Consider the following 25,127-nt stretch of genomic DNA (forward strand, 5'->3'; position numbering starts at 1 on the left):
TTGCTTTAAAAATGTGAGTTAACTGAACCTAAAGCCCCTACCAGGACCTTTTATTGTTGATTCTGGTGGCCCCTGTGGACAAAAGCAGTAGTGTTTCCACCGCCTCGTTTCATCTGATTCATGGGATGGTGGCAGCAGGCATTAAGAATAACTATATAGAAATAGCCAGTGTTCACTTTGTATGTAGCATCAGTATTACATTTAAGTCCTTGTAGTATGTTTGAGCTGAATAGTTAGCTCCAAGTCAGCTCATGATTTTTGAAAATGTAAACCTAGCTGAGATAAGTTAACTGAACTTGAGAAAACCAGTTAAATAGACTTAAGTTGACTCAGTAACAGTTTGGTTATAATGATAAATGTAACACTTATATTTGCACACTTTCTCAGTTTACTGAGTCAGTTTTGACACAGGCCTTACAGCCAACGCAACAACCTTGACTTCTCTTAACATGTTTTAAAGATAATATGTGTTTTCTTTAAACTACAAAAACAAAGGATCTCTAGAGGGTTTTAATTCCCAAACAATGCATGTCGGGAAGTCTAATATGCTGATTATGTTCAAGAAACTTAATTTAAGGATTAGAATGAACACTTGAGTGACATTCATTCAGCTCAATTCAATTACTCTGTGATTTTTAAAGGTTTTGAAGTGGTCTACAAATTTAAACTAGAAATTATTATAAAGTTAATTAACTTGAATGAGAAACCCGGGGCTCATCAAAGACATTAGAATCTGTGAATCCAATCAACTATGGATGCCTGCACCAAATTCTGTGATACTATGTGCAATATTTGTACAGATATCTCTCTATATAAGTGGTGTGCTGACCGACAGACCCTCATTGCCTTCCATAGAGCCACACTGCTAGTTAAAAATCCTTTAGATCAAGCTTAAATGACTCCAGGATGCCTCATATGATAAAAAAAGATTGGACAAGTCTTGGTGAGAGGAAGATAATAAAAATATATTCATCCTGCCTACCCGCCCCCCTAAAATATCACTTTAAGTCTTAGTCCCAACATTAATGTCAGCACTTCATTGGAATGATAAAATGACTCAGTATAATCAGTTTTCTCCAAATAGAAAATCAATACTTGGAGTCTTGCAGGCTGTCTGCTGTGATGGTGAAATAGACCAACTTGAACATTAACGCTGGGGGACATAGAGGGTCCATGTGTCCTTTTATGGCCCTACTTATTGCCTCCATACAGGCTACACTGTATTAGCAGTGTGCCACAGCATGTTACGCCATAAACAGGCTCGTTTTTAATGTGTTATAATGCTGCTGCTTTGAGAACTGTGACTGCAGCAACAGCAGCCCACTGACTCTCATTTACTCACACACACACACACACACACACACACACACACACACACACACATACATCCAAACGGACGCCCAAGGACACTTTGCTAGCCACATACCCAGAAACACACTGAGAAACACACACACACACACACACACACACACTGCTCAAAGCGAGTATCCGGCCCCCAGTCTGTCACTGGCAAGCGACGACTACAACACTTTGTTATATCACAGGCACAACCACACACACACACATTCGTCAAAGTGCAATTCACGTCACATATTTTCTGTCTGAGTCTGCATGAGCAGTTTTCTTCCCCACTGCGGGATTTGGTTTCTCCTTGTTAGAGAACAGTGCAAGAGTTGAAAGTAACAGGCAATAGCAATAATAAAAAAAAAACCTCTCTCTGTCTCTCAGCAATAATTTCTTCGAAAAGACAGATTCCCTTTTGAGGCCTTTGATGGGAAACTTTAGTTCTGCAGAGAATGAGCCGGCTGAAAGTCAGTATCACACGTCCTGTAACACTCCACTGCTGCCATAATAGACACCAGCTGGGTTTTAGTTGTAGTTTAACTCTTCTACTCATGCTCTAATACCTAATAACTCTCCTCTTCCTCTTCCTACCCTCCTCCTACATTTCCCTCTCACGCTCCTTATCATATCCTCATTATCACCTTCATCCTCAGAGCTCTCATCACCCACAATCTTATCATCATTATCATCACCACCATCCTCGTCCTCATCATCGCCATTCTCCGTCCTCCTCCCCTCTTCCTCCTCCTCACTGCCACTTCCCTTTCTATCCATCTCTTCCTCTTCCTGTCTATTGTTGCCACTGCCATCTGTCCTGTTTTCTTTCTGCTCTTCGTATCCTTTGCTCTCCTCTTCCTCCTCCTCCTCCTCCTCCTCTAGCCTGGTTTCCGCTGTGGAGCAGACTGTTTCCTTGCTCGCCTGTCGAGGCAGGCAGGCTGACAGATCAGCTGACTGACAGACCGACATCAGAGTAGATGACGGACAGACAGAGGAGAGGAGAGGCAAAAGAGATGATGAAGAGAGTGAGAGAAAGTGCTTATGCAAATTATGATGTTCAGTAATTGGATTGGCTTGGTTTTACTGCAAAGTTAGTTCAAATCTCGTCACTTTCTATGCTTAACTTGAGGCAGAAAAGTTTTTATCAAGAAGATGCTATCAGGAAAATTAATGCGAATGTGTTTTTGTCCAGTGAAACATGGTCACTCTGATTAGTTATTAAGTCTTAGGACTGGCTGGCTTTGTGTTGATTCTGGCGCCCCCTGTGGAAAAAAGCGGTAGTGTTTCTACCACCTTACAGGGGAATCTGTAAGGATAGGATAACAACATAAAAATAGCCAATCTTTTCACTGAGGGTTTTGTTTGTTTATGTAGGTCATATAGAGGCATCAGTATTAAACTGAGACTGTTTCGTAATCATGTACAGACTGCACATGACTGACGTCCCCTCACTTTTTTATGTAGTTTTGTTTAGAGGTGGGCGATATATATCGTTTGCGATAATATCGTCATTGTTGTTTTGACGATGTGCAAATTTCCATTATCGAGTATTTAAATTAATTCGCCAAAAATATGGAAACACACGCGGAAACTCCTCACATCCATTAATACACGGTGCAGCAACGCTCCCTACAGCATGGCAGGATTCAGTCACACAACTAGTGGGCCTACGTGATCACATGACGTGATCACATGACCTCTCGCTAGCATCCTCCTTGCAACAGTTTAGCAGCGCGTTGTGATGATAGAGAGAAAATGCAAGCACCTCCAGTCCCTGAAGCTACCGGTACTTCAGATGATTTAGTGCCGAGGTGTGGGTCTACCTCTCTGGCATGGAAATGGTTTAGTTTCGAAAATACTTTTTAAGCGCAGCGCTCAGAGCGCTTCAAGTTGAAATCTGTTCATTTTTTAACACCGCTGGGCGCTCGGAAAATTTTGGCTAACTCGGAGTTTTTGAGCTCTCAGCGCTAAAAACGTGTTTGGTGGACACAAGCCCTAACTCAGAATATTCCAATCACATTTTAAAGGATATCGACTGATTATCGTAATCGCCAAGATCCCCAAAAATAACCAGATATTATTTTTTGCCCATATCGCCCACCCCTAGTTTTGTTGCACCTGTTAGGTCTCAATTGCAGCAAAATGTCAAAGTGAAATCAATGAATTTCAATGGAATCAGGACAATCAGCATCACATGAATCTCGGGCATCGATTGAACTTTGGTGACACACAAATGAAAGTGTTTACCGATAGCAAACTGTCTGTGTTGACCTTTAAGGGATCCATAGCACCCAAAGCAGAGGAAGCTATCATATTAGCTGTGTCACATTATTCAATATTATATAACCCTGCTCTGCTGGATTATAAACTGCTTTACTATTATGGTTGGCGAACATCTTCTGAATAAATGGTAGATTATATTATACTAGAAGTTATTTTCTGGTAAGCAACTTAGCTAGTTACCTTGCGAACTGTCAGCATCGGGAGAGTCGCGACCTGGTGCAACCTGCAAGGCGAGGGACATGTGACCAACGGGTGGCTTAGCTAGCATTACTGTTAGAAAACTAATCTTCTATGTTTACTGATTGCTGAGCACAGTTGGCTGTGTGAGCTGTTATTATGTTATTTTACAGAGCACACTGGACAATGTTTATTTGGGGGGAAGTGGTACATATGGACATATTTCAGTCGGAACTGATTATGGGAAACGTGTTGTCTTATAATAACAATGACATTGAGCTGTGTCTTTATCATTATCTGATGTTCCTGGTATTTCGCAGCGCTGCTGGAAGTCAAGTATTCGAGGGAAAGTTTAAAGTTTAAAATAGTTTTTTTTAAATCTCATTAACTAGAAGTTATGTTTTCATTATTATCTATAATAGGTATAATGCCATGGAGGTTAGCTTAATTTAATATTTGAATGTTGTTTGCATTGTTCAAATTGCAATTTGTCAAAACTTAATAGAGGCACAAGACTTATTTAGTAGGGCTGCACAATAAGGTAAAAACATCCTATTGCTATTATTTTGTCAGCCATGGCAATTGCGATATGATTTGTGATTAGTGGGAATGATCATTTTTGCATCCCAAATTTAATTTCTTAATATTTCTTCAGTTCTTTGTATTGAAGCTACATGATGTTTAAACTGAAATATTCACACCAAGACTTTCTTTATGGCTGCACTATTCCATCAAAAGGAAATATTCTAAATGCCTAGTGAAGCTTTGCATACACATTTCCCCAAAATTCAGTCTAACATATTTGTTATCTTTGGCAGCTTTGTGAACTCCACTAAAATTTGAAATAAAGTTTTATGGGTTTGAACAAAGTTGGACTCCACAGCATTAATCTGTAATGGAGCTTATTAGATTGAACAACTTGTTTCATTGAACATTTTGGAGCTACAGATGTTGAAAGCATACATGTACTGCCATACTTTTATTTTTGTTTTCACAGTTTTAAAAATGTCTTTTTGCACTTTTGCTTCAGTACAGTCTGTAAAGCCCTTTGATCTGTATCACGTTGTGTAAGGTGCTCCAAAGACACATAAGATTGGATTGTGACTTACTCATTATAATGGAATGGAAGATTTTAGAAAGAGGTGAGGTTTTACAGTGTCAAGGTTTTCTATTGTTGTGAAGAAATAGTTTAAAAGCAGTACAAACAGGTTTTCTAAGTTACAACATTTATATCTCTAAAATATAAATAATTTTGTTTAAGCTGCCATGTACAGTAGACCTATTCTTGTTTAACGGTGTTCTCGAGTGCTTTTGTTTGGTTCTTGCACATTTCTTCATCCTTCACACTGCTGATCGTGGATGTTGTGTGTGTCGGGGGGGGGGATCATTCATCTCACTACTCTGGCATTTTCAAATCACACTAATTAACCTGTATGTGTCCGTGTTTGTAAATGGGGGGTGGCTGCATAATTCACCAGGGGGAGACAGGTTTACTGTTGCCTCGCATTTTCCAACATTTCAAAGCTTTGCTTCAAATTCATGTGACAGCTGAATGGGAGTGTTGCTGAAGAGGAAGAAAAAGAAGAGCAGTGGAGGAGACAGGAGGATGCCCAGAAGAATGGAGAGTAAAAGCAGAGACAGAGAGCGAGAGGATGGAAGAAGACAAGATGGGAGAGTAATAGAGAGTAATAGAGCTGGAAAGGAGAGGATAGACAGAAGAGGAGATGAGACTGAAAGAGGAGTCTAGACAGACGATGAGAGTAATAGATGAGACAAAATGAAAGACGGAGCGAGGAGAGGAGAGGCTGGGCAAGTCACTGAGGCTTCACTAATTGCCACTCAGAAGAAGGGGAGAGGGTTTGTTCCAAAGAACGGTCATGCTGGTCTGTTCTTTGAATCGGATCTCTGTTCCTGCCTTTTTCTTTCCCCCCCCGCCACCGTCTAGACAAGAGCAGAACAAGCTGTTCTTGTTATGGGAGGAAGAGGAGAAAATGTGCAGTGTCATTAGGTCGCTCACTGCCAGCCGGGCAAATCGGAAGGACTCGCACCAGGAATGGGCCTGCAAGGTGTTTGCTGGTGTGTTTGTGTGTGTGTGTGTGTGTGTGTGTGTGTGTGTGTGTGTGTGTGTGTGTGTGTGTGTGTGTGTGTGTGTGTTGATTAACTGCAACAACACACAGCCCCTCCCTCAAAAAAACACTAATGAATTTCATTAAAACGTTTCCTTCCACTTTTCCTGTGAAGAATTCTTTTTTGCCTCCGTCTTCCATCTATTACCTTGCCAAGTACAAGAAAAGAGAAGGAGAGGAATCGCAACCAGAAGTGTGAAGAATCTGGCTGAGACTTGATTACAGCGGTCGATTAGACCTTCGTAATCACATTAAGTAATGAGTTTGGCGCGGAGGAGTCAAAGCTGATTTGTTACTATGGCAAAGACATCATTTGACTGAATATTTCAGTGGGAGTTGTGTAAATTAGTCCAATTTCCTCAGCCTCACGTACTGTCCACATATGAAGCAGGACTCATTTGTTGCACTAAACATTTGAAATGATTCTGTAAGGACAAATCCAAAATAGCACTTTCTTGATTTATTTTTTTTTTTGTTTGTTTCCACATATCGCTGTACAGATGTTTCAGGTCTGTTTCTTTCTTGAAGATTACATATCCAAAAAAAAAAAACACTTGGCTGAACCGAGCATGTTGTGTCTGATTACCTCTTTAGTATTCTGTGGCCGTCTCAGTCGGACCACAAGTAATAATCATGGTAGATGAGTACAGGTTCTGTCTTTCATCCAGTTTAAAAAGGGGGCCCAGGGGCAAAAATGAGCCGATGGTTCCCTGCCTGTACGAAGTGTACAGTGTTTTTTAATACTTGTATACTAGCTGGCCTCAGGTAAGCTGTGTGGTAAGTGGGTTACAAACAAATTAAAGATAACCCCTGAAGTATTTAACCTCTTGTAGCACTATGGAGCAATATTTTTGATTGTGATTCCCTGTTTAGTTTGCTCTTGTGCACGCACATGTACGTACCGCCGACATATATAAAGATGGACGTGGCGTCTCCGCTTCCTTCCACTGTACAAAAGTGAAGTGAAAATATCCTGGATCGCTTGTGACGTCACATAGAGAGTCTGCGCGGTAGTGATCGGGATTAGTGCCGAGGTAACAAGGCGTTCCCAAACATCTTTAAGCTTATGACCAAAAGGGGAAATTTGTTGTCTCCCTGGGACCCAAACTAATAAAGAAGCTAGCAACATACTAGTCACCAACAGACACACAAAACAAACAATTCAAATCCTAAAACACATGCCCGACTTACTTTTCTGGTGTCAAAACACTTCTCTGACTTGCCCCGATACTAAGAATGTTGCCGTCCAATTTTTAAACTCTTATTACAAAGCACTTCCCCATGTAGAACACAGTCAGGTCTCTCATCTTCATTTCCAAAGGCTTTGGTAAAGCTATTGATGTTTCGACATCATGCACACGATCGAGAGTCACACTCAACCTCAACCAGAGAACGTTAACACGTTTTCAGGTCCAGGTTTGCGAGAAAAAGAGAGAGGGGGGCCCCTGCACACGGCATCTGAGCTGAACAGACCAGCATAGCAAAAAAATAGTCTTCACTGGATGTAACTCCAGTTCTATAAGTATGTGCATAGCCCTCTAATTTAAATTTCCTAATTAAAATAGAAGACAATGTTGTCTCTTCATGAGGAAATATAATTCACATATCATAGCATTGTTATACATTTTACTGCCAATAGGGGACCAAATAAAAAGTTTGGGGAACGCTGTGGGAAAGAAGAAATCTGCTTGCAAGCAAACTTCGATGCAAACAATTAAGGTTTCAAATTCCTTCAAAATTTGACTTTTCAAAAATGTTTGCAAGGAAATTTTAAATTTGTTGTTGTAAATAAATGATTATACATTATTTTTTATACATATTTTACTGTCATCTTATTAATCCTAATAAGAAAAAACACTACTGGTGATACATCTTTAGCACTACGGACTAGTAGTGGATATATCTCGTCCTGATGTTTTAATGTTTCTTCCGAGTGCCCCAGTATTATAGAAGGACAATAGTGAAACTCTGGAGTACTCCTCTAAGGCCATCATGCTAGCTGATTTTGCGCTTTAGTGGAGCATGCTTCCCAACAAATTTTTATTTAAGCTGGCACAAACCAGCTGACACACATTAAGCCTGGAGTTCTGGGCCCCCTGGGATTGGTATTCCAGCCATCCAACCTTGGTTTTTCATGGCACATGTTTAGTTTTTTTTTTTTTTCTCTTTATGATTGATTTTCCTTTGTTCTAGGAGAATGTTTTTCTACTCTCCACATCATAAATCTGAGGAAAAAAATTTTGTCTCTCAGAAAGAATATAAAAAACGTTAGTAATCGTATCCATGGAGATGACATGCAGCGAAACACTGTTATGAAACCGCCTCCACCACTCAATTATTATTTGTTAAAGTTTGTGTGAGTTTTAATTACAGTTTTAATTGTGTTGGCAGTGATTAATGAGAGACCACTTTAACAGTGAAACTTTGTGACGTTACTGAAAATTAAGTTGTAGTGAACTGTAGATTCTGTTCAGTAGTTGATCAGGAGGGAAGTAAGACCTCCAGAATATCAAGTATTAAAGTAAATACACAGTACATCTAATGGGTCGCTATTCAGGTTACATTATAATTGCCTAATTCACACAGTTCACACACTTAATTATTAATCAGTGTTCCACTCTGACTGAAATTCACTTGCTCTCCAACTGTAAGTGTTGAAAACTGAAATATGAAAATAATGTCTCCTTCCAGAAACAATCATGTGGTTACTTTGGATAATCCACAGCCTGTCAACAGTTTGCATTAGGGAGCTGTTATTTAAAGGTAAGAAACTGTTGCAGTGTGGTCTGTGGATTATAGTAACCAGGACATTGTTTCTGGAAAAACATTCCCATTGAGGAGTCCACATGTCATGCTTTCATGCTGTAGGAAACTGCAGCTGTGTGAAGTGACATGAATGTCCTCAATTGATGTCACATGAGTCAACATCATAGCCCACACCTCATCTCTGCTTGAGGCTAGCAGATCAACACTGTATTAGCCCCTACTAGCATAACACACTCAAATCTCCGACTGAGCTGTTGGCAGCCGAGTTGCATTGTGGGTGATGTAGGCACCAATAAAAAAGACAGTATCGCTGGTTTTGTTGCATTGACATTTCAAACAATGTTATTCATTTCAGATGTATCTCCAAAGACCTATTTCCTAGAGTAAAAATAAGCAATAAATTAGAGAATCACTTAAAGAATTTGGACTGCAAAAAGAAATGACTTGTGATTTCGGTTGAACCATACCATACCATACCATACCATACCATACCATACCATACCATAACCATTTTTTCTTTTTGTGGAGTATATAACTGCGCGTGTGAGTCTTTATCATTCAAGTTCCATTTATTTTCTCCTCTCTGCAGAGACTCTCACTTTCTGGAGTCGTTGTGGGCTCAGTGTGAGTGGAGCTCTCACAGATTGGCTGCACTAAACCGCACACATCACACTCCGGGGCATACTGACATGGCCTTGCTTTCCAGTGCATCAAACACTTTGTTGTTGTTATTTTCACTTATTATGATTAAAGTTCTGCATGATTATTCATTCCCTCCAGAATATATATATTTTTCATTTTCACATTTATAGGTTCGAGGTGTTTTTTTCCCTCCTCACCAGATAGTGCTAATCAGGCATATTAATATTTAGGGGGGAAAGAAGCGTTTTGGTAATAACCGTGACAGAACATTATGGTTCGGGGCTGCGGCACATCAAAGGCCCGTTTGAAAAGCTGTTTATTTATTTGTTGTTTTGAACGGGAGACCACTTTTCGCCTGACCTTGTTTCTGTGTGAACTCAACACATTAACTCTGCTTTGTGTTTGAGCTTACAGGTAAAAAAAATCATTCCACATGACCTTGCACATTCTGAGGCGTAGATAACGGGCAGAACTGCACATAACAGCCTGGTATTTGAGCATTTTGTTGTCCATACAGTTTATCAGTGCTTTTACACATTTTAGAGTGTGTCTGCATGCACTACTATTGCAGTGACACTGGTGTATGTGTGTGGGCGTACTTTTTTTAACTTGTTTTTTTTTCTGTATGAACACCTCTTGTAAACATGTATTTTTATCAAAATGGTATTTATTTATTTTTTTTTGTTATTTATTTTCCCATTTTGGTTGATTATTTCAACTGCAGAAAGATGAGCAGACCAATCATTTTTTTTTATCATTCTTTAAAGGCAATAAAGACTTACAGACCTTGAATAAACAAAACATTTTGTTCTCTTAGGGTGCAAAGTGGAACATCGGATACAATATTTGCTTCTAGACTGATGTTTAGACTGTGAACGCAGCTCTATTCAGAAAAGTAAACGTTTTAAATGCTTGTGGTAAGAAATGTTTCCTCTCTCTCTCTCTTGCCCCCCACCCACCATCCCTCCCCTCCCTCCCCTCCCCGGCTGTACAGAGTGCAAGTTCCACTGCACCAATGGGAATTGTTTGCGTCTGGGCTCGCTGATCTGCAACCAGCTGAATAACTGTGGGGACAACAGCGATGAGGAGAACTGCCCCGTGGTCACCCAGCACCCTCCGCCGGGCATCTTCAACTGTGAGTGCTGCAGGATGCTGCTCCATCTCTGTGCCCCCCCTCTCTATACCTCAGACCATCAAACAATACAAACAAACCGAGACTCACATCTTCAACCTGGCTTTCTTTCCTCCCTCGTCCCCCTATCTTTCCTGTCTGCTGTTTTCAGCTCTGCTCTCCCTGGGGTCTCTTTGTGGATCCCAGTGAGCAGGTATGATGTGAATGCCGAGGTGCCACCTGAGGGTCTTTTTGGTGCTGCAAACTACCTCTCAATGCAGTATAATGAGTTTTCTAGGATAGTTGTTTTTAGGATAGAACTTTTGTGGCATGTAGATTTAATAAGTGGTGAACTCCAGCACACCATCAGCACCAAATTTACTTTAATACTATAATTACTTAAAGCTGCAGTAGGTAATTTACTTAAAATTCCTTTTTGGAAATGTTCTGAATTCTTTACTATATCCTGACTGTAATAGGTGAGACAGATCATCTGTGAAAAAATCTGGTTCCTCTGGCTCATTCTAGTGCTCCCTATAGCATTCGCAAGAATCCACTGGGCCCGAACCAAAACAACCAATCAGAGCCAAGAAGGATATAAAGATGCTTTCGGTTGGAAGTTTATTAAATTACCACTGCAGCTTTTACACAACACTTTTGTAACAGAGCCACAAGCTATAGAGTCACATAGAGTCAAATCACAGGAACATCTTAGACAATAAGACATTCAGTAATTAATCCAATGCATACACAAGTCAAAAGACATGTTAGAATCAACACGCATTCACATAATCTCAAATATCAAGATTCAGATTCATTTATTGATGGACCAGTATGAAATGAATGCAGATGATCTGTACTGTGTATAACAACTGATTTGTATTTGTCCAGTGGTTGCCCTTCCACTCCAGTGAACAGCTGTTCCAGTGTCCTAAATTAAAGGGCATGCCACGCCTCCCAGTCATATCACACTATCATCATAATTATCACAATAACCACAAACAAAACAACAAAAGCCTCAACACAGGACATTCCAACACGTGATAAGCATAATTCACAACAGGAAATGAATGATGTCTCAACATAATCATAAATAAGACAAATCTGCAAAATGGCTCCAACACTTAGGCCCCTAATAGAGCATTATAAGGCAGATCATACATGTATACATACAGACAGGCTTCTGTTCTATCAAATAAAATGGTTAACACTGACTCAGGGAGACGGACGTGTGGCATGTATACTTCTCAAAAGGCCTACTACTCCAGTACTACACACTGCCTTTGTCCATTGACTTTCTAATATTACTCTGCCTGGTGAAGACGATTTGCCGCCGTCTGTCCTGTTTGCACCTCAGGAGCTTTGCTGCTGAGGACAGCTGGTTCTGAGGACGGTGACGTGTTACACAGGTCAGATTTTGTGACAATTGACTAAATAAACACTGACTCTAGATAGGGCCTTTCACATTTTCGTCGCTACCGTAGTTTCTCCTACACACTTGAAATGGGAGGTTGATGTGATCTAAAACGACCCCACTAGAGACCACTACATCCGACACACTGGTCCTTTAACTCCGCAAAACCTCTGATGGAGGGGGTCAAGGTGGATGTTCGGTATGCAAAGTGTCTGACCGCAGTTTACATCCCATCTCAGTCATGAGAAGCTCATCAACATTCATTACAGAAGCTCATTACTGATGATCATGGTGATAGCGTGCTGGTAAGAGCCTTATATAGTAGTTGGAGGTAGATATACTGTAAACTGCCATAAGGCTGGATCCCTATAGACACATTACAGGATTTTTTCATATCCATCTAAAACATCCTCGTCACAAAAACTTTTAAACACCTTTCCATTTCTGTGCAGTTTTTGTTTGAATCTCTTTGCTGCTTTCATAAGCACCAACCACCTCCTTCTACCTCCCGCTGAGCAGCACTGTCCAGGGAACGAGATGAGAGTGTTCCCTCGACTCGTCACGATCAATGGAAACAGAGAAAGAGACACACAGAGAGAAAGAGATGGAGGGAGAGAGAGAGATAGAGATAGAGAGAGGGAGAGAGAGGGTGAAGGACACCAATGGGCTCCGATGGCTGTCTGCCAGGCCACTTTGATGTGCTGCAGCGTTCTCTTTCAACAACTTTTAGGAGGAGAGGGAAAACTTTTTACAGCAACACTTTCATCCTCGGCTCTGTGTGTGTGTGTGTGTGTGTGTGTGTGTGTGTGTGTGTGTGTGTGTGTGTGTGTCTGGCGGGTTCCTTACCTTCCCCTCCATCTCTTTCTCTCACCCCTCCCTCCCACATTCACTCCCTCACCTCCCTACCTCAAATGCGCTTTACCTCTCAAACCTGCCAGCCTTGTTGTTTTGTAAATTTATCCCACTTTTTTTCTCCCTCTGTCTACCCTTCTTTTCCTCCACAAGGCACTAGAAACAACCTTTTTTTTTATTTTGGGAGGGAGGAGTGGGGGCGGTTGTGGGGGAGGGTTGGGTGCACTCATTTCCAATGGATAGAATCCTGAGCCGGGTACTTAAAATATTTAGCTGTCTAGAGCGAATGTTAATGTAAGTGTCTGTGGCCGGCGTTATGGGAAAGCTGTACAATGATTGTAATTTTCTGAGCTGGTGCACATTTTCTGGTGATGCCTGAGAGACACAGAGGGAGGGAGGGAGAGGGAGAGAAAAAGAAAAGAAGAGATTGCCAAAAAGAGAGGCAGGGGATTGAAAGGAGTGCAGACAGACTCAGAGGGAGAGAAGAGAAAAGGGGGAGTTGGAAGAAAGACAGAGGACCAGATAGAGATATGGAGGTGGACAGAGAGAGAGAGAGAGAGAGAGAGAGAGAGGGTGAGGGGGAGAAAGAGGGACATAGAAAATGTTTCTGTGGTAATGGAGTTTGCCATCTCGTTGTAGCCGCTGGCTGTTGCCGTGGCAGTGGCAGACAGATGGATCATGAATACTGTCTAGACACACTGCAGCCTGACGCCCTGCATCTCACTCCCTGCACCTCCTCTCCTCTCCCCTCCTCTCCTCTCCTCTCCTCTCCTCTCCTGTCCTGTCCTGTCCTCTCCTCTCCTCTCCTCTCCTGTCCTCTCCCCTCCTCTCCTCTCCTTTCCTCTCCTCTTTCATTTCCCTCCTCTCTTCTCCACCTCCTCCCTCACTCCTCTCCTGCCCTCCCACCCCCCTGTTCTCTCCTCCCACCTCCTCCCCTTCCTTTCCTTTCCTCTCTACCTCCCCCCCCACTGTTCTCCCCCTCCTCTCCCTCACCTCCTCCACCCCTTTCTCTTCTCCTCTCCTCTCCCTCTCCTCTCCTCTCCTCTCCTCTCCTCTCCCTCACCTCCTCCTCCACCCTCCTCTCCTCTCCTCTCCCTCTCCTCTCCTCTCCTCTCCCTCTCCTCCCCCCCACCTCCTCTCTCCTCTTCCCCCCCCTCTGTTTTCCGCCTCTCCCCACTGTTCTTCTCTCCTCCCCTTCTCCCCTCTCCTCTCCCCCCTCTCCTCTTCTCTCAACTGCCAGTTGGCGTTTGGCACAAGGGTGAGAATCAGCACACGAACCTGAACAGACTTCTATTTTAAACACAGATCATTTACTCGGCTTGCCGCTGATGATTTTCTGTTTTATTTTGAAAAATAGATCTCCTAAATATCCTCTGATGTTTATCTGATGAGACACAGGTTTTAGTGATCCTGCTGCAGTTTCCACTTGTTAGCATTAGACCTTTTACACGGCAAACATTTGGACTCATCAAAGCATGGAAAGCGCAGGTGCAACTCAAAACATTAACATTAGCTCCATCCCACTGAGGTGTCCCAGTCAGCGATTCCAGCGAGTCAGCATGCACAGTAGCAGAACTGCCTTCTCTAAATGCACTGCAGTTATGAATGTTATTAATTACACCTGTGATTTTCCTGCAAAGACTGGCCAAATGTCTGCTGTGAAAAAGCTCCACGTTGGATCCAATGTACCCTCATCCAAAACATTGTTTGATTATTAAAGCTTGTTTTAAAGAGAGTCTATTTAACTATTGAAAGAAAAAAACATCCTTCCTCTCTCAAATCAAAAAGATTTAATAATAATTAAATACACATTGCCATCATTACTACACTTAGGGACTTCCCTGCTACAGCCTGGTATTACCAGTAGCTCATGGTGGCTAATGGTAGCTAATGTTAGCAAACTTAAAGTAAATATTGCTGTAAATGAACATTACTGACAAGACTTTTCTCCATTTAATAACAGCATTATCCAATAATAGTCCTTTTAGCCACAGTGGCTGCTGTGGCAAAAATCTTGCATTGAATTTGCAATGTTAGAACTTTGCATGCAGAGTCAATGGCATGAAGATTGTGTCATCAAAAATGTATATCTTTCAGCGAATGATCAAGGTCTACAACTTATTTTTTATATTCAGATTTTATTTAGATTTCTCAATATATACAATATGCATTTCATCACAACAAGGTCAACAAGTTTGTTGCTCACTTCTGTATGAATTATTAAAAACTGTACAGTAGCAGACCTTCATCTCTTTGCTAAATTAACAAGCAAGCAAGTTACAAATGCACCATAACAAACCTTTATACCTTTGCTTACCTTTTAACAGCCACAACAAATCAAGTGTTGACTGGAATTGATTGTCTAAGGATATGCTGCTGCTGAGCACAATATGACTCAGAGGACCTGTAGTAAAATACAAATTAGAGCTGTATGTTATTTTGAAATATTCAATAAGGTACATAAATAATTCCGTAGTATTATTATCACTGCATTAACTGGCCTTCAGCCACTTAAACACCTCTGGAAGATTTTTGAGGGATGTGACATGAAGGAATATCTTTTAGAAGAATGCTGTTCATCCTTCCAGTAGAGCTGTTCTGGACTACTTACACTTTATGTTGAGTTTTTCCTTTAATTTGTCCCGTGTACGTGAAATCTGCAGCCTCGTCTTCATGCAGCCACAAGGTCAGAAATGCTACCTACTGTAACTTGTAACTGTGTTGAAAAGTTGAGGGGAGAATCGTGAAGCAGATACCGCGTGAGGAGAGTTTGAGTCCTACTTGGTGTCATAACAGTCAAATCTGAACGCACAGATATGAGACACGTTGACGTCATTCAGAGTGACTTGCACTTCCAGAGGATATCATTATGTCTGATGTCCATCCAAGCGTGTATTTGCTGTAGGGGACGAGGGGTCACATAACCACCAATATATGAAAACAGCAGTGCACAGAGCGGCCATCCTCAGGTATGATCAGTCACAGGTCTACTACACACAGCATTAATGATGCACAGGTTCAATATAAAGCTGTGTGTTACTGCTGTTAATGAACACATCTGGTCGAGTGTTTCTCAGTGTAAGAGGCTGAAAATGATCGGAATTTCACTCAGTAGCTTGTCTTTTGAAAACTGGGTCTGTAGTTGATTTTTCAGTAAACTGTCACTGTGAATCAACCATGTTATCATGGTGTTGGTCAAGTAGCACACACACTCACAGATAGAGAATCTGTGCACCGGAGTCTGCATTGTCTGTGGTGTATGGTCCCTACCCCTTTGTGTCCTGTGTGTTGTGTGTTTTACTGAACATCTATACAAAGAAATACTTTTGTGCTTCAGTGTTTTTCTAAAATGTACTGATATACATACTTTGTGTCAGGTGTACATATACAAACAGGAGCTGGCACAGGCACAGGCACAGCCTCATCTTCCAGACCATTAGTGCTTTATTTTAATGTGTTGATGGCTGGTAATGTTAAAACCTCCCCTCCTCCCCTTGAGAAATAAATTCAGTGCAAATGGGGCTTAAGACATCCTTGTGAACCCTTACAGATAATGAAATTTACGTTGCATGGACCCTCGTGGCTATGCAGTTGAGGAAATTGGAGCATCGCCAAGTTTCCATCCAAATGAAGTGGAAAGTTTCAACAAATTTTGAGAAAATCGGCAAAAGAAAATGTGAATTAATACCCATTTTCATGTACTACTGTTGTGTGAATATAAGAGCTGAGCACATCGAGATAAACACTGGTCATTAAACCAGTACAGAAGAAGAGGACACAGTGAGATGATGTAATTAAAAGAGTGCCATTCAGAACTCAAATGATGGAGAACCATGTGGAAAATGTGATGGAAATATGGCATTTATGTGTGTTTCATGTATTAATTTGAGGAAAGCTACAGTCTTATGGCTCCACATAGATCTGATGTTTTCTGATGTTTTCTGTCTTTTCTTTTTGATGTTTGCTTTTATCAATACACCAACTTTTCCACCTCAGCCACATTTAGCAATATTTCAGCTTTTTTTTTTTAAACCTATTAAAACAGGACTAGTACAATATCTACCACTTTCCAAATAGCACCAAAGACCCATGTGAAGTCTAAGGGATCTTCGAAAGAGTAGTGGCTGTCTAAAGCACCATTTAGCCCACAAAGAACATTTGAGGAAGAATGTGTGTTTTTCAGAGTGTTTTCCATTATATGAATGCTACATGCTGCTGTTTCACTTTAGCCAGCCTTGTCCCGGCTCTCTTACCTTGTTAGTCCCTGCTGAAGTGTGAGGAGGGGACAGGGAAGGAGACCAGAGGACGGTTTGGATCGATGGTCAACTCTAGCTTAGCCATTGATCCCAGTCCAGTGTGAACGGCACTTCAATAGCATCTAGCAAGCCTTCAGGGTTTCTGATTGATTTCGTTTGTGTTGGAGAGTCATAACTCTGCGAAGGCTCATTATTGACTACTCCTCCATTTCAGACTGTCTGAGTGCCTTAGACAGGGCTGTTGTGTACCACTGATAGCTTCAACACCTTTTTTCTGATGCAATAAAGTTTCCTTTTTTCCTCGAGACTCAACATTTCTAAGAAGAAAAATCTGATGTCACAGCTGTGATGGTGGTAGAGCGCCTAACTCTGTGATAGGAGGGATGATTGTCACTGCTTCCTTCTTTCTTTCCTGGCTTTGGTTGAGATTCTGTTCTGATTTTTGTTCTTTTGTTAATCTATAAATGAACTTAGCTATGCAGTGATCATGGTAGTGTTTCCTGTTTACATTTTCATATCAATTTTACAAAGATTGAAGAGCATTTTCAACCTGAACAGTTTAGACAGTAAGATTATATAACTTTCCAAAGAGAAAATGACACCATCTTCCTGTCAAAAACCCCATCCTTGTTCAATTCAACACACTCAGGGTTTTTGTCTCTACAGTCTTACTTGGTCTGGTATGACCAGTAGGTTGGTGGCTAATGTAGCTATTGCTGAGACATAATGACTTTTCTGTAATTGATATAGTGTGATCCTACAATGTGTGGTCACAGATGTATGTTTTCAATAGTCTATAATCAACTAAATAAGAATGAGCCTTTTATATGTACAGGCTGTGGATCGCCTTCCACCATGTATCCAAGGAGGGGCCAACCGCACACTGGCTCTAGATAGGGTTCAGCCACCGTAGTTTTTCTTTTTTACTTGGAAGGCGAAGGTGAATCGACGGAGTTGTGATCTGCAAATACAGCGCTAGATGCCACTAAACTAAATCCTACACAATGGACCTGCAAGGTAGCTTGCTAATGTAAGCAAAACAATAGCTAACTAACAATTGATGTAAAATAGATTGTTTTTTTTGCTGATTACCTGACTTAAGGTGATATTATATATGTCGCTTTTATCTTTTAACCATATTCAAAATGTGGTTGTCTTTTCAACAGAGATTAGCCTAGAACATAGCATATCTAAGTACAGGAGAAAGTTGCCTGAGGTTTGCTCAACTGTTATTGGAGCACAGAGCAGAAAGGGGCGGGACTTAGGAAGGGTCATTTCTTACTGACACAATATTTACTTATTAACAATATTCACACTCTGTTTAGCAGAGCAAGTCTTACAAGAGCATGGTAGCTTTAGTGGCTGACACACGTTGAAGTACCAAGTTCCCAAATGACTTCTGTTCACTTCATGAAACCTACCTCACCAATAAAGTGCTACTCCCTCTGAAAAGTCACCATTTCTTCTTCTAGTTTGGAGTAAGTGATTTTTAACACAATGGGAAAGAGATTAGATGAGGTCTAGACCCCTGTTTCTAACCTCATACTGGAGGACCAGGGTTGGTCTTATGCATGTTGATGAGCATTTAATGGTGCCTAAAGATTATCTTCATTCTGAAGTCCAAATCAAACTTGAATGAAATTAACCCAAATTCAGTGTAGAGCAATTTCCCAAAATCCCAGTGTGAACCATCTAAAATGTTCTTGTTTTTATGTATCGTCATTGAAGTTTCTGTTAAGTGCTTTTTATTGTCTGGCTTTGTGATATGGCCCCCAGATTAGATTAGTTTGTTTTATGTTTTTTCAAGCGCTGGACTGATGTTATCCTTTTTACAACTGACATGTCCAGACACCCACGTTAATTTAATGTTTGAACCTCGAGCGGGTTCAGCCGTATGCTGTGATTGAAGCTGAAACTATTTATCAACCCCCATTATTAGATCCAGCCCAGTGGCCGTTCCTGTCCCAGTGTTGGCTATCATAGAACCATATTATCTTGATTTCTGCTCTCACCCAGACTTAAAAGCATGTGAAAAGCATTTTTCATCCGTCTTCTATGCTTTTTCCTTACCCGAGGCTCTCCAACTGTCTCTGTCTCTATTTCCTCCCTGCTTTTCATCACTTAGCCTAATCTCATGGTTGAACAAGCCTCCGGTCAGCTGTCTTATTTCCTCCTCCTCTCTTTTTTTCCCATCTTCCCTTTCCTCCCCTTTTTTCCCCCTCATCTATTTCTTATTCTCTCATCCCCTCTGTCCCCCCCCCCCCTTTTTTTACCTCCTTATCTTTCTTTTCACTCAGTTTTGACCCTAAAGCCCATGTTGGTTGACTTGCTGTGTAATTATGGTGTCAACATGGTGGAGTCTCACTCTGTGCAGCTGTTGTCATTGCCAGGACTTGATCTCCACTGCGACTCAGAGGTCAATTAGGCAGCAAATGAATGTAGCTGCAGGATGCTGCTAATTGAATGGTACCGTTGGGTTTAGGCATTGATGGTGGAGGGACGGATGATGAGATGATCATTGCGGTGATTAGACGGTAGTGACCTCTGGGCTCCAGGCATGCCTGGGAAATATTTGTGTGTTTTTTTCTACCTGTATGTGTGATTTAAGCTTCTAAGTCCATCAAAATGTTTGATCTAGGGCTGCAAGATGTGGTAAAATCATGCAATCATATTGCAATTATTTTTGATAAATATTGCAACTGCAATAAGATTCACAATTAGTGAGAATAATACGTTTTTGTATCACAACTTTCATTTTCACTGAAAGAACTCAATGATGATGTGAAGTGTTGGGATCTGTACCAAACAAACTTAGGTCTTACGTCTGGAGAATTTATAACCCAGGGCATCTCTGCAGCACTACAGCACTTCATTATAATGCTGTTTTATCACAGATTCAACCTTTATCAAAAAATTGCAGCTTCTTTGATTTGCATATTGCACTTGGCCATACTGCGATTTCGATAATATTTCGATTAATTGTGGAGCCCTATTTGAATCACTTGTGGGAAATTTTACATTTCTGTTTTAATTTCCAGCCACAAAGCATTTGCTAAACATACATAAGTTAAAAATGTTTCCAATGTGCACATTTTGTAAGGATGGAATAGAATCATTATCTCACATGTTTTGGTACTGCCTCCAGTAGCACTCTTTCAATTCAAATGTGGCAGAATAATACATGCAGACAGCATATATGGATGGTTTTAAACTTGTTGGTGGTGACCATCATAAACCTGAATATTATTTAACGCACTAATGTGCAGAATAAATTGCCATAAAACATCATTGTATTGTGGAAATATTCATTGCACAAACCAGTGTCAAGTATGAAACTGGCAGAGAGCTGGTGGTAAACTGATGGATCCACTAAAATAAGCTCTTCTTTTCCTCATAATGACTGAAGCATTCAGTTTTAATTATCTTAATTATTTTACATTTAGCTTTAGGATTAGAGTAGCTAGAAGAGGAAGATAATGTGGAAAACAATAACTGTAATAAAGAGGTCGGTTTATAAAAAGCAGACATGGGACATATACATACAACATTTCTACCAACCTTTCCTAATACACTGTCACAATAACCCATCTACATTTTTCAGTACAAAACAAAAGCCAATTCTGCAATAATCTTTTTCTTTCAAATGTACTCACGAAATGGTTTGTGAAGTTGTGAGTAAGTGTAAGGTCTAGTGTAATGTAATGCAGGTCTACAAGGTCATCAGGTGGGCACCCTCTCAATAACTGCTGAAGGATCCACAGAACCACCTACCTCTTTACCTGCACCCACACACTCACACACACTACACAGCCCTCTGTAGCAAGCTATATTTACTTCTGTCCATCACATCACCAGCTAACAACATGTGAAGCTAACTGGCAAACATACTGCTTAACCCACAAAGAACACATCATCCTCATCTTAGCAAGCAACAAAGAATATGCTTAAACCTAAGCTTTTATTGTGAAGAGTTTGCAGGAAGGGTTCAGTTTCTGATGATAGCTTGAACATCAAACAAAATGAATGGCACCTTGCTGTGTGTGCGTTCTCAAAGTTAGAATTCGATCCATGGTGTTATGACACAAATCAAGGTCCAAACTGTCTCCCTGTGATTGGCTCACTGATCTGATAAACAGCAGTTGCATTCATGCCTAAAATGTAACAATTTTCATTCGCACCCTCCACCTTGTTTACTACCCTTCTCTTCTTTTAGTTTGAACTGCTGCCATATACAGTGATTGATGCACAGTATTACACTTAATAAGACAGCACATGCTCTGGCGTTTCAGAACAAATCACATTGTGTTATAAGTAGTTGTTGTGATGTATGTATATGATATGAGGGTTAGTAACAAATGTTAGCTGGCAGGTCAAGTTGCCTCACTTCACTGCAGTGGTTCTCAGCCTGGGGTCCTTGAGGGGGTCCCAGAAAAATGGGGAACATTTTAATTTCACTATTATTTAATGTATATATATAATAATTATTTTATTATAGGTTTCACACTCTTTACTGTTAATCTGCCAATCTACGTACACAGTTATAAACTAAATCTTATCAGAGACTTCCTCTTATCAAATACAGGTCAGCGACCTGATGTGTATCAATTTGGGGGCTCTTGACCCCAAAAAGGTTGAGAACCACTGTATTCTCCCTGATAAGATGAGAAGACAGAGGATCAGCCAGTGAGCCAGAGAGCGGAGGTCACATTCAGATGATGATTAATTAAGTCTGCATGTCATTAGCATGAAGAAAACTTCATCTTTATTTTCACTATTTTGTGAGGTCCCAATTTCCTGAAAAGAAGATTGGGTTTAGTGAAGTGGTCCAGTCATTGTCCTCAGGCTCTCTGTGTAGCAGCCTGGTTTCCGTGTGGTTAAAGGATTCACTCTGAGCAGGCACAACACGAGAAACACTCGATAAAGCACTGGATAAACACGTTCATCAAGGTCCCCCCCCTCCCATTCACTCCCCTTTCTCATTCTTACTTTCTGTAGTTACTGCTCTTATCTGCATTTTGGTTGTCTGTCAGTCTCTTTCTTTGTCTCTCGCCCTCTCTTCCCAAACCCAGCGGCAGTCTTTGAAGCCTTTTTAATGGTTTTTCCGGCAGTGCTCAGGTCAGAGATGAGTGGCGCCTGGCTGTAAGTCTGCCGGGCCAATTAAAGCTGACGGCAGCTGCAGATGCTTAAGACTGCCATCGCCCTGGTCACACCACTGCTTAACGGCGACAACTTGAACTCCTGTCCTTCCATATGGTCAACTCCAAAGGCAACCCGCCTGTTGAGTCAGAGCGGGGTGATCTGGCAGACGTGACTGAAGTGATTGTTGAATCCTTTTTGGATATTCATGAGGGTTTAACATACGAGGTGTGTTTGGTTTATTTTATTTTGTGAAAGACTGGTCAGTGTTTGAAAGTGTTTGAGTGTCTAGTGGATTGAGTGCTCTCCAAAATGATGCACATCTCCAAAAAGCCAACTAAGAAAAAAATAGGCTCATGTTGCTTGAATGTCATTCATTGTTGAGGTTATTGGACAATTTTGAGAGCATTTCATAAGCTTTAAGTGTCGTAGATTTTTTGCAGAGTAGGATTTTATTTTTTAAAACATTCTTGCATAAAGCAGCATTAAAGCTGCAGTAAGTGACTTTTATAAAAAAAATATTTGTGTCATATTTGCTGAAACTTTCACTTAATCCTGAAAGTAGCAGATGAGACAAATAATCTTTTCATCTCGACAGTCCTGACTCCACCAGCTTCTGGATAATCCAAAAATGGGCAAAGAGGTGGAGTGTGGGTGGAACTGAGGTGGGCTGAATGAAACCTGCTTGCTGAAAACAGCTGCCTGTGACGGCACCCACCGGTCACTCACAGCGCCCACACATAACTTTAAGCCTTGATATAATTTAAACGGATGATTTATATAAAATGTCATCCCCTGTACAGTTGTCATGAACATGGAAATTAGCTATAAAGACCAAAACCATTTTTTTCATAAACATGTTTATTTCTGCTGTAAAGATGGACATTTTAATATGGGGCATTATGGAGACTGACTCACTTCTGGAGCCAGCCTCAAGTGGCTTTTAAAGGTACTGCTGTTTTTGTTACTTCAGTGTTGGCATTATTTGCCAGCCATGAAGGTTGCCACTTGCCAGGAAAGATAGTTGATTATTCACTCTCATTCCCAGGTTGTCGGTATTTGACAATTATTTGTCTCATTACTGTCATAAATCATACAGAGTGTTTTTGGAGCTTTGGCTATATTAAGGACAAAAAATAACATATCTCAGCCTCTACTGCGTCCCCAACCTAATGAAACAGCAATGATAAAACACTGGAGTGCCTCTTTAGTGTGTTGCATTTCATCATAAAAACTTGGGTTACAGAACTTTTGTGTCAGCAGATAAAATAAATGTACCCTGCAAGCCCATCTTTTTAAATTAACATCAAAATACACTTTTTTGCTGCACATATTAATAATTAATGTATAAGTAATGTACTGTCCCTCATAATGTCATACTGCTTTTCAAGCTCTGAATACAAACATGAGTAATGGCCTGCATACAATGAACTCTGTGTGATTTTTCATGTCTTGTCAACCGAGAACTCTTCAACAGACTGGTGGTGGTTACTTGTGGGGGTTGTTGTTTTTTTCCCATCCTCTTACATGTGAAGCGTCATGTGGTGATGCTTGCTGATTGGATGACATCTTCTGCGGCTGTAGCCTCGCTGGAGCCACGGTTCTTCACTTTTTATTCATGTACATTGTCAGCCCTGAGTTTCGGAATACTTTTTGCTTCAGTGTGTGTGTGTGTGTGTGTGTGTGGGGGTGTGGGTGTGGGTGTCAAGGAATGTGAAAGCGAAAATTAGAAAGAAAACATTTGAGTCGCAGGTGAAGCTGAAATTGTTACCCAGTGGCACAAAATGAAGGATAAAGTCACTCTTTTGGGAGAACTCATGCCTCATAACCTCTCAGTCCTCCATCTATACTGCGGGCTTGCTGTAGTGCTGATTGTGGGTTTTTTTTGCTTCCAGGCTTGGGGATTCAAATATTCTTTTCAGATATTGGAAGAAAGAACAGTCTCCAGCGGCGGCTGCTGCAGACTGTATATGGTATGTGGGTCTACTTCAGTGAGAAAACACTCCTCTCCAGTGTTTTCCTTTCAGCATAGTTTACATTCCAGCGTAGATGTAGGATGGAGGATTTTGTCTCCAGCTACCACTGTAAGAAAACAAAATGTGTTGTGATGTTACTGTCCAGCCGGCTCCTCCTGAGTCATTAGTATGCATAACAGGCACACTCCGGTGAACAGGTCGAGGTTGGAGGTCAAGGGTGAGTGGAGCTAATGCTTTCATGCTCTTGATTCAGCTCCTCTCGGGTGTAATACCCGCCTGTCAATTTGTTTGAGCTGCGGATTTACATAATGAATTTATATTAGCCAGTGTTCTCCACACACTCCCTCCTTCACTCCCCTCTCTCTCTTCAGTTCCCCTCTCTCTCTCTCTTAGTGTTGCAATTACTCCCCTCGCTCTCTCCCTCTCTCTCTCTCTCTCTCTCTCTCTCTCTCTCTCTCTCTCTCTCTCCCTCCACTTCCCCTCGTTCTTCTCCACCTCCCCTCTCCGCTCCCCTCAGCCTCCTCTCATCAAGTTTACCAAGTGCCCAGAGAGCAGAGTGTTTAAATGCAAACGAGCCTCATTTCCAAACTGACGCCACAGCCCAAGTATGCCTCGCATACAACAGCCCGAGCCCCGCTGAGAGGCTCCGACAAGAGATGGATGGATGGAGATGATGGAAAGAGAGAGAGAGAGAGTGACTGATGGAAATGGAGAGAGGAGTGGGGATTCTTGGAAGTAATGTGCGAGCGTAAAATAGGATGCAGAGCAGCAGGGCGGCGGAGCTCGTAGGTGTCGGGCGCTTATTGACATTCCTGCCATAGAATAGGTGATGAACAAGCCACTGTCTTGTTCGTCGACTTTTCTTTCACCACACAATGATGCATTTTTATTTCATCTGCATGTGGCAAGTTCACCACCAGTGTAGTGTTTTCTGTTTTTGTCATGGCCGTAAAGCATTGTAGATATTGATGATTCTGTGTATTAAAAGTTATAAACAGTACTCAGAGTCTTAAAGGTGTGTAGGATTTAGTGCCATCTAGCAGTGAA

General features: G+C 41.2%; 1 protein-coding gene across 4 annotated transcripts in view; it reads left to right on the plus strand.

Annotated features, from left to right (window-relative positions):
- Positions 1-25,127, plus strand: part of LOC127366672 (low-density lipoprotein receptor class A domain-containing protein 4) — a 217,867-nt gene that overhangs the window by 99,698 nt on the left and 93,042 nt on the right. For all 4 annotated transcript variants that reach the window (XM_051405832.1, XM_051405833.1, XM_051405834.1 and 1 more), the window contains one exon: positions 10,330-10,470. In XM_051405832.1, the coding sequence (XP_051261792.1) occupies positions 10,330-10,470 (141 nt within the window). The remainder of the gene's footprint in view (positions 1-10,329; positions 10,471-25,127) is intronic.

The sequence above is a fragment of the Dicentrarchus labrax genome, unplaced genomic scaffold, assembly GCF_905237075.1.
Source record: "Dicentrarchus labrax unplaced genomic scaffold, dlabrax2021, whole genome shotgun sequence".
Lineage (NCBI taxonomy): Eukaryota > Metazoa > Chordata > Actinopteri > Moronidae > Dicentrarchus > Dicentrarchus labrax.